Source organism: Asparagus officinalis, chromosome 10, assembly GCF_001876935.1.
Source record: "Asparagus officinalis chromosome 10, Aspof.V1, whole genome shotgun sequence".
NCBI classification, from domain to species: domain Eukaryota; kingdom Viridiplantae; phylum Streptophyta; class Magnoliopsida; order Asparagales; family Asparagaceae; genus Asparagus; species Asparagus officinalis.
The window spans coordinates 31,465,357-31,475,477 of NC_033803.1; the positions used below are offsets into that span (position 1 = coordinate 31,465,357).

Here is a 10,121-nt window from a genome sequence, read left to right on the forward strand (position 1 = left end):
CGCCTCCTTCCCCCGCTCCGCCTCCATCTCCGGCGGCGGCGCCTTCAGCAAACTGATCAACGCCGTCAAAAAATTCCCTCTCTCATCATCCCCAAGGCCCAGTGAAGAGGGTTTACTTATGAGGAGCATTTCGAGGAAACTGAACAAGAGGTTTTGGAAGAGGAAAGACAAGGAAGGGAGAAGGGTGACGACGGTTAAGGATATTGTGAGGTTGGATTCTTTTGAATTGTATGGTGAACGGAGATCGTTGTGTTTTCCGTCGCCAGTTGTCAGTAGCTGCAGTAGGCTCCGATGACGGTGAGGAGGGGTCGGAGTCTTTTGTGTCGTCATCGTCGAGTGGGGAGTTAGATTGTTTTCCCTGTGAAAAATCACACAAAAGCCCGAGTCAGAACCAGAGCCCACTTTTGTCGTCGTCAATGGTAAGCTTTATATTACCTTTAACTAAGGATTAGTTGCATATATAATGTATGAATTAATAGATGATTTTGGAGACCGACGTATGTCATGATTACTTATTGATTATGCGGATGATATATCTTGAGGTCTGACTAACATCCAACAAAGAAATCCAATGAGCGAAAGTTGAACAGTTAGGTTAACTCGTATATCTTCAATCATCGTAAACAAAATCATATACATACGAAGATTCTAAGGTCATTCTTCTAATCACATCGTTCCCCAGGTTACCCTTTTTAAATATTTGAATACAAATTTTCAACTTACAATCATATATTTTTCTTTTGATCTTCTTTTTGTTCTTTTTAATTGAAATTAATTATAATTATCTATTTAATAATTAATATTTAAGATTATGCAAATCATAAACTTTTTAAATTGGTCACTTTATTCATCCAATTATTGTTCGTTGTTTCCGTATTTAGGTGAGATGTCAATAATTGTTAAATGGAAGCTCAAGTGGTCCCTTAATTTGGATGGTCAATTAGGTGTTGTTGGTGCGTCCTTATCCCCAGTATAGGCGATGCATGGGTCACGCTTATCTTTGCTATTTGCATTGTACTATAATTGATATGACTCGTAAGATAAATAAAATATTTTTTTTAATTAAATTAAAATCGGTTTTTCTATAGAGTGCTCATGAGCACTCTATAAGAGAGGAGAGAGATAGAGAGAAATGAATTATGTACAGAAGTTAATGCAAATCAGGAGGGCCCATGAGCTATTCATTTCTCTCTATTTCATTCTCTTCTCTTATAGTGCCCATGGGCACTCTATAGAAAAACCGAATTAAAATTAGGAACAGTAGTATTGCTCAAAATTTATCATAGTATAATTATGAACTATAACTAAATAATCATTAAACATGATTATTTAATACAAGGCTATTAGTTAGGGATAGAGGGCTGGGTGCCCCCGCCCGGCCCGTAGGGAAGGGACCTCGAAATATGAATTTTTTTGAAGGCTTTTGTTGTTATTGTTTTTGTCGGCCAGCGTAAAGGTGGCTTTATTGTTTGGATTCCGCCGAGCTGTTGTCGGTGATTTAGGGAGTGAAAACACTTTACGTAGAGTTTAAATAAGTTACTATAGCTTCCACTTGGTCCACTAATCACCGTCCACGCTTCCTTATTATTATATGCGCGGCCCCTACCAATATATTAAAGTGTTGATAATTTTAGTCTCAATCACACAATTATAGTCCTTTAAGAATATTTGGTATAACCTATTCCGAAGCCTGAAAAGCTAAAAGCTAAACACGCGTGCTTACTTTCCCTTTCTAGAAAAGGTGAAACTAGTGAATCTTGTGAGCTTGCTCAGAGGGGGGAAAAAGTGAATTTACAATTTTTCAAAATGATTTATGTTGTAAATAAATAGTAATAATATGTAAATTGAATTTACGAAACTTATTGTTGTTGCAAATAAGCAGGAAGGCGAGCACCAAGGAGTAGAATACAAAGGATGTGTATCCGAGGAGGAGAAAGAGCAGCTAAGTCCAGTATCTATTATGGATTTCCCCTGTCAATATGAAGATGACGAGGGTGAGGATGAGGAGGCTAGAACTTTTGGATTTGAACGAAATCTCGCAAACATTGAAAGTATGTTCCTTTGAACGATTTTTTTTTTATTATTGTTAATTACACATCGCATAAGAGATATAACTACCGATGCAATTTTGACATTGTAAAATAAGTATGATATAACATATTGATTTATCACACAAGGGTGTTAACAAATATATTAAGCAATAAAGATCAAATACAACATAGAAAATAGAATGCACCAATGACATCTCCTAACAGTTGAATCTAAAACATGATGATGTGATAAATCTGTTTTTCCTCAAAATATCATTAAGTTGCAGCAGTAAATAAGAAATACAATAAATTCGTAAAAAATTAATATATTTTCAAAATTTAGCTTGAAATATGTAGACACATGAGTTCCCAAAAGTACTTGAAATATTCTTTTTTCCAAGCTTACGTCATTTATTTAGGATTAATCCTCTTTTGATTGGACACGCACCACAAAAAAATACTAGCTGGCATTTGTGGGGGCCCCTAACAAGTCCCAAGAAGCTAGAACAAATTAAGCTGTCATCTTTCTTCTCAATTATCATGCGTGCAACTCGAACCCAGTACAACAGTTGGAACTGGGGCCCACTATTTACACATCCGAATTTACTTCGGTTCCGGTACCCCCCTGCCAGAATCTACTCTCGGGTCTTATTCTTTGGCGTTGTTTGTAAGTAGGAATATAACTACAAATTTATGGGAGATAAGACCAAGCTGATCACCTTTGTCATGATATTGGGTTTTTATTCGGTAGGGACCCACTTCAATTGAAGTCTCTTTCACTTGTATATGTAAGGACTAGTCTGAGTTTGTTTTGTGCATCCAATCAAGATTGCTTTCGCGTCATTAATTTTATTGTATTTATTACTCTACCAAGTTTAAAACAAACTAAATAATAAGATATAAATAAATACTAATATAACCATACTTGAAAATTGATAAAATTTTATACTATCAAGTTTGAAACAATCAAATAATAATATGCAGCCTAAACCGAAAACTGCCGCAGAATGAACGTTGCTATTGATCTTCAAAATTTTGTTTAGCATGAACAGTGTTCATGGTAAAATTTTTACTGTTTCTTAAACTATGTAGTGCTAGTTCAGAATTTTACTATAGCTTGGATATCATTTTACTATAGCACGAAAAATGATTTTTAAGGTTATGCTTTTAAGTTAAAAACAATAACGTATAGCCCTCTGATTAAAATTATTGAAAAATATACGGTCTAGGTTCTTCACTTTATGATTTTTCAAGAATAGGGGTTTAAATTATTTTAAACTTTTGCTTTCACCCAATGGAGAACTTGTTACGAGAAGATGTTTTTTTTTTTCAAATTCAATTCAACTGCAACCGTAGTTTCTCGTTAAACAATCTATCAATGTTTGATCTAAGATTTTGTTTCATTGGTGTTTATGAACATCATTGGATAATTGGTAGCACAGGACAAATTCCGTAGGATTTTAATCTAATCGTGGAGTTTACAGGTAACACCATTACACACTGTTTAAATACGTCAGTGTAGTCTGTTGCAGCTTAAGTTTACTATAACTCTTTGTCAATCAGCTGACCCTTTTGACAAAAACAAAAAAGCACCGAAATAGCCTACAATTGTTGACAAAGGAAAAGAAAACAAAAATTATGGGCCTCACAACATAATAAAATATTAATATTTTATTGTACATAGTATTTTTTTCAAACACTATAAATAGGCTTTAAATTCTTAAGAAAAAACCCATCCCAGAAACAACTTCTCTTATAAAAGAGTGAAAGAGAAAAAAATACATGCTATCATTTACCCTTTGAAGGTGACGGGTACTATTCACGTGACTGTTCATAAAATATGGTACTATTCACAAGTACGGTACTATTTATAGATACGATTAATGTTTATAAATACAGTTACTGTTTACGTGAGATAGTAAGAAGTTACTCTTCGTGGTAGAAGTAATGGCGGCAAAGTTCAAGATCGAGAAATTCGACGGGAGTAATTTCTCACTGTGGAAGTTAAAGATAAAGGCTATCTTGAGAAAAGATAATTGTCTGGCGGTCATCGGTGCAAGGCCGGACAACATCACAGATGATAAGAAGTGGAACGAGATGGACGAAAATGCTATTGCAAATCTCCATCTGGCATTTGCAGACATGGTGTTGTCAAGCATGGAGGAGAAGAAGACAGCAAATGAGACCTGAGATACTCTAACAAAGCTATATGAGGCAAAATCCATGCACAACAAAATTTTCTTAAAAAGGAGACTTTACACTCTGAGGATGGCGGAATCTACATCGATGACCTTCCATATCAATGTTGGGAAAAACCCGAGGCTCAATAGAGCAAGGTCGTAGCAATAGTAGAGTAAAAGTAGAGATAAAATAATAGACACATAGATTTACGTGGTTCGGCACTTGATTGCCTACGTCCACGGGCAAGGATAGAAGAATTTACTATGATGAGAAAACTCTGGAGTTACAATCTCTCTTAACAAGGAGATTCTCTCTATTTTTTTTTCTCTCTCACTCTTCTACAAGAGAAGTTGTTTCTGAGATGAGTTTTTTTCTTAAGGATTTGGAGTCTATTTATAGTATTTGGAAAAATACTATGCATAATAAAATATTAATATTTTACTATGTTGTGGGGCCCGTCATTATTGTTTTTTTCCTTTGTCAACAATTGTAGGCTCTTTCGGTGTTCTTTTGTTTTTGTCTAAAGGGTCGGCTGATTGGCAATCTCCAACTTAAAGATTTGATTAAGAATCAATCATATACTCACACCATTCTTTCTATCTTGTCATCTTTATGTTTCTTACGTCTCCGACAGACTATAGGAGGATCTACACTAAATGAATTTGTCTGTATTGACTGCTTTCAAAAAATCTGCTAGGTTATCTTTGGTGTGAATTTTCTACATATCCACTGTTCCTTCTTCCACTTTCTCATGAACGAAATGGTACTGAACTCGAATGTGTTTGGTCTTTGAATGAAAGGCTGGATTTCTTACCAAATATAAAGTACTCTGACTGTCACAAAATAGAGATATTTTCTTTTGTTTATGGCCTAGTTCCTCCAGCACCATCTTCAACCACATCGCTTCTTTACTAGCTTGTATAGCTGCTACCTATCCTGCTTCTGTTGTTGAAGTAGCCACAACTGACTGTAGTTTTAAAACCCAACTTACAGCTCCGCCAGCAAGTGCAAACACATAGCCTGTGGTTAATTTGCTATTATCACGATCACCTGTATAATCAGAATCAACATATCCACTGACAATAAAATCAGATCCCTCATAACATAATACAACGATTGAGGTTCCCTTAATGTATCTTAGGATCCTCTTTACAACATTTCAATAGTCTTTATCAGAATTTGTCATGTATCGACTAATTACTCCCACTGTTTGTGTAATGTCTGGTCTTGTACAAATCATAACGAACATTAAGCTTATTACTGCTGATGCATACAGTACTCGAGACATCTTCATCCTCTCTTCCTCACTACTAGGACTCATACTGGAGGATAACTTAAAATTAATAGGAAATATGGTAGAAATTGACTTACAATCTTACATGTTAAAGCGTCGCAAGATTTTGTTCAAGTAATTCTTCTGAGAAAGTCAAATCTTCCTATTAATTCTGTCTTGGTAAATTTACATCCCTAGAATCTTGTTTGCAGATCCTAAATCATTCATTTCAAAGTCCCTAGCCAAATGAGCATTTAATTCTTTGATACGATCTTTGTTGGGACTTGCAACCAACATGTCGTCAACATGCAACAATAAGATAACAAAGTTATTTTCACCAAACCTTTTAAAATATGTACAAGGGTCTGAATTAAGTCTGTTGTATCCAAAACTCATGATGAATGAATCAAATCTCTTATACCAACACCTCGGCGTCTGCTTTAGACCGTACATAGATTTATTCAATCTGCAAACCAAGTTCTCTTTTCCTTTTTTCTTCAAAACCTCCTGGTTGGAGCATGTAAATTTTTTCTTCAAGATCTCTATGAAGAATTGTTATTTTTACATCTAGCCATTCTAGATGTAAGTCAAATATAGCGCTCATAGCAAGAACTATTCGGACTGCTATAAGTCAAACTACAGGAAAAAATATTTCATTAAATTCGGTACATTCTTTTTGAGCATATCCTTTTACCACCAATCTAGCACGATATCGCTCTACTTGATCATCGCCATTTCACTTGATCTTGTACACTCATTTATTTTCAATGGCCTTTCTTCCTTGTGGTAGTGACACAAGTACCCAAGTCTTGTTCTTATGGAGAGATTCAATTTTTTTCTACATTACTGTCATCCACAAAGATGCATCTATGTCATTTATAGCTTCATGAAAAGTTGATGACTCTCCATCCTCCGTTAGAAGATAGTATGCAACATTACTCTCCGTAATATACTCTGAGTGCCAAGTCGGTGGTCTTCTCTCACGAGTTGACCTTCGAATTTCTAGAGCATCGGACTCGACCAGTTCTTGTACATCATGCTCCGGTGTTGCTTTAGAAGAATTCAGATTATCTTCTACCTGAACAGCTATAATCTCTGAGTCCTTCCTCGAACTGCTTTATTTCTCTTCACTTTGTAGTTGGTTCTCTATAAAGATAACATCTATGCTGATGATAACCTTGCCAGCAGTGGGATCCCACAGGTGATATCCCTTTACTCCATCAGCATACCCTAAGAATAAGCATTTTCTGGATTTTGAATCCAGCTTTGTAATTTGTTGGACATTGTACATTACGTACACTAGACTTTCAAATATATGGAGGTTAGAATAATCAGCTGGCTTGCCAATCCACATCTCCATCGGCGTCTTCAACTGTATTACGGTTGATGGAGATCGATTCATCACATAACAGGCGGTTTTTACTACTTCCGCCCAAAAGACTTCATCTAGATTTGCAGTTGTCAACATAGCTCTTGTTCTTTCTAACAGAGTTCTGTTCATCCACTCCACCACTCCATTTTGTTAAGGAGTATAAGCCATACTGAATTGTCTTTTGATACCTTCATACTTGCAGAACGCTAGAAATTAACCGTCTGTGTATTCTCCTCTATTATCTGACCTCAAGCACTTGATCCTCTTCTCAGATTCAAGCTCGACCCGTGCTTTGTAGGTTTTAAAGACTAAGAACACATCCGCCTTCTTCTTGATAGGATACATCCAACATCTTCTGGAGTAGTCATCAATAAAGGACACAAAATACTTTGCTCCTCCCAAGGATGTAACTGGTGCTTACCATACATCAGAATGAACCAGTTCCATAATAGCCTGGCTTCTAGAACTTGATGTGTTGAACTTCAGCCGATGCTGCTTACTTATAACACAATGCTTGCAGAATGAAAGAGCTATCGAATTAAGTCCAAGAAGCAGCTTCTGGTCGGAGAGAATCTTCAAGCCTCGTTCTGACATGTGGCCTAGTTTGAGATGCCACATGAATCAGCTTCCTACATGGTTTCTCCCTTGAGCATATATAGATTTACAGCTATCTTTTCTCCTTTTATTACCACAAGCGTCCCTCTAACAATCTTTATGATCTCATTTTCTATATGAGTCTTGCACCCGAGCTCATCTAATTGTCCCAAAGACAATAAATTCTTCTTCAAGCCTTTCACATGTCACACATCTTGAATGGTGCTATTGTACAAATATTTTGATTTTGATAGTGCCAATACCAGAAATCTCCAAGGCATGATCATTCCCTATGAATACAGATCTTCCTGAGATAGGTTCATATTTGTGAAACCATTCTCTCCGGAAGGTCATGTGCCAGGAGGCTGCTGAATCCAAAAGCCAGACATCAGCAAACATCTTTCTGCCTTCATCAACAGTGGTTGTTCCACTGAATAGAATTCACCATCGTTTGATATGCTGACAACACATCCTTGAGATGTTGATGACTCTGAAGATTTTTTATCTCTACTCTTCTTATTGTGTCAACACTCCAATTTGACGTGCCCTCTTTTGCCACAGTTGTAGCATTTGATATTCTTCTTACTTCGTGATTTTGATCTACCATGGGTATGACTCCCACTAGAGCCATGTTCCATTGATCTTCCTCTCGTCACCGTTAAAGCCTCCGCTTGTTGCAAACTTGCATACCCGTCTTCCTTGTTCTTGCGTCGATTTTCTTCCTCCAGAACAGCGGCTGTAACATCGTCGAAGACTAGATTGTCCGTGAGGACGTTGTTTGTCAGGTTGATGATGAGTTGATCATATGAGTCAGGTAGACTCTGAAGTAGAAGTTCTGCAAGTTCATTCGCACCGATTGCATGCCCCAATGTTGTGAGTTGGGAGAACAGTGTGTTTAGGATGTTGATTGTCAATCAGCCAACTCTTTTGACAAAAACAAAAGAGCACCGAAAGAGCCTACAATTGTTGACAAAGGAAAAGAAAACAAAAATAAGGGGTCCCACAACATAGTTAAATATTAATATTTTATTATGCATATATAGTATTTTTCCAAACACTATAAATAAGCTCCAAATCCATAAGAAAAAACTCATCCCAGAAACAACTTCTCTTGTAGAAGAGTGAGAGAGAAAAAAAAAATAGAGAGAGTATCTCCTTGTTAAGAGATTGTAACTCTAGAGTTTTCTCCTCATAGTAAATTCTTTTATCCTTGCGTGTGGACGTAGACAATTAAGTACCGAACTACGTAAATATGTGTCTTTACCATTTTATCTCTACTTTTGCTCTACTATTTGCTGCGACCCTGTTCTATTGGGCCCTGAGTTTGTCCCAACAACTCTTACTATAACGTGTAAAGGTAATTAAAAGGTTCCAAAATAAAATTTGCTACTCGTGTGCATGCGACATAGGTTTCTACATCTCTCAAACTAATTATCAAAATAATGACAACTTTTAAGAATAGGATAGGGAATATAGTAGGGAGTAGACGCAAAAAATAAAATAAAATAAAATAATAATAAAAATTCCCATATATGATGTGGTTTTAAGTAAATTTGATTTTCTGGATACAGAAACAACGCACGAGCTGCTACAGAAAATCAGGCGGTTCGAGACCCTCGCTGAGCTAGTGGACCCACTAGACCTCGATCTCAGGTTCTCATCATCCGATGATGAATACGATCTCCACGTGGCCTCATCGAAGGACATCACCGCCAAGCACCTAATCCAACGGCTAAGATCTAATTTCGAGGTGGACCGACAAGCCGAGAAGTTACTGGTCGACTTTTTCTCGGAAGCCCCATCATCGTCCGCAGGCTCAGCAAGCACGGACACTGAACGGCTCTTATCAGCAGCTGGCAATTGGATCAACGACGTAGGATGCTTGAAGGCGGAGGAACACGGTAAGGTACACCTGAGCGAGATGGAGAGGAACGCAAGGTGGAGGCGATGCGAGGACGGGAAGGACGACGTGGCTGCTGACGTGGAGTCAATAGTGTTCGGATCGCTGCTGCATGAGCTCGTGCTTGAGCTTGCCAACACAGTTTAGCTAGTTAATTATGATACTGTAGGAGGACCTTCATGTAAATGTGTCGGCGAGGGTATATAATCGTTGGAGGGAGTGATTAATGATCTTGCATCCGGTTTTGGGAAGAGGTGCTTTTTAGCAATTTCAGTATTTGCTTATTGCAATATTCTCTGGTGATTGTCGGGTGCATGAGGATCAGAGATCAAATATAATTTTAAAATGGGAAAGCGGTCGGAGACGGCTACTAGCTTGCACTGGAGACGAGATTGGACGGTTTAGGCCGAAGCATATTTGCTGTAAGCATCAGAATGTCTGATGAATACTTTTAAAAAAAATTTAGGGTTAATTGCATATTGGTCCCTTATATCGTCTTTAATTGCCACGTAGTCCCTCAAATCTTATTATTTGCTTATTAGTCCATTAAATCTTCAGCGTTCATGCTAATCCGTCCTTAGGTGGTGTTACTAATGACTGTTAAATGTGATGGAATTAGATAAAATACTCATTATACCCCGCCTATACTAACTCAAATACACATTCTTTCTTCACCAATGGTCTCATGCTTCCCCCAAACCCAAAATCCAGGTCATTCTCATGGCTAGCTTCAGTCTAAACCCAAAACTTGCAAGAGAAATGTATACCCGA

At 37.3% G+C, this 10,121-nt stretch overlaps 1 protein-coding gene across 3 annotated transcripts; it reads left to right on the forward strand.

Annotated features, from left to right (window-relative positions):
- LOC109825817 lies at positions 7-9,858 on the forward strand. 3 transcript variants are annotated; one of them, XM_020392726.1, is made up of 3 exons: positions 7-419; positions 1,880-2,051; positions 9,022-9,858. In XM_020392726.1, exons 1-3 carry the CDS (start codon positions 231-233, stop codon positions 9,495-9,497), a joined length of 837 nt encoding a protein of 278 aa, XP_020248315.1. In that variant the 5' UTR covers positions 7-230; the 3' UTR covers positions 9,498-9,858. The 3 variants fall into 3 exon arrangements, with proteins under 3 accessions (XP_020248315.1, XP_020248316.1, XP_020248317.1); XM_020392727.1 differs by having other exon boundaries at positions 1,883-2,051; XM_020392728.1 differs by lacking the exon at positions 9,022-9,858 and adding an exon at positions 3,973-9,007.

Coding starts and splice junctions, on each gene's coding strand:
- LOC109825817 (XM_020392726.1), top strand. CDS start 231: ATGGTGAACGGAGATCGTTGTGTTTTCCGTCGCCAGTTGTCAGTAGCT. Junction 420..1,879: donor CACTTTTGTCGTCGTCAATG/GTAAGCTTTATA, acceptor GTTGCAAATAAG/CAGGAAGGCGAGCACCAAGG. Junction 2,052..9,021: donor AAATCTCGCAAACATTGAAA/GTATGTTCCTTT, acceptor TTCTGGATACAG/AAACAACGCACGAGCTGCTA.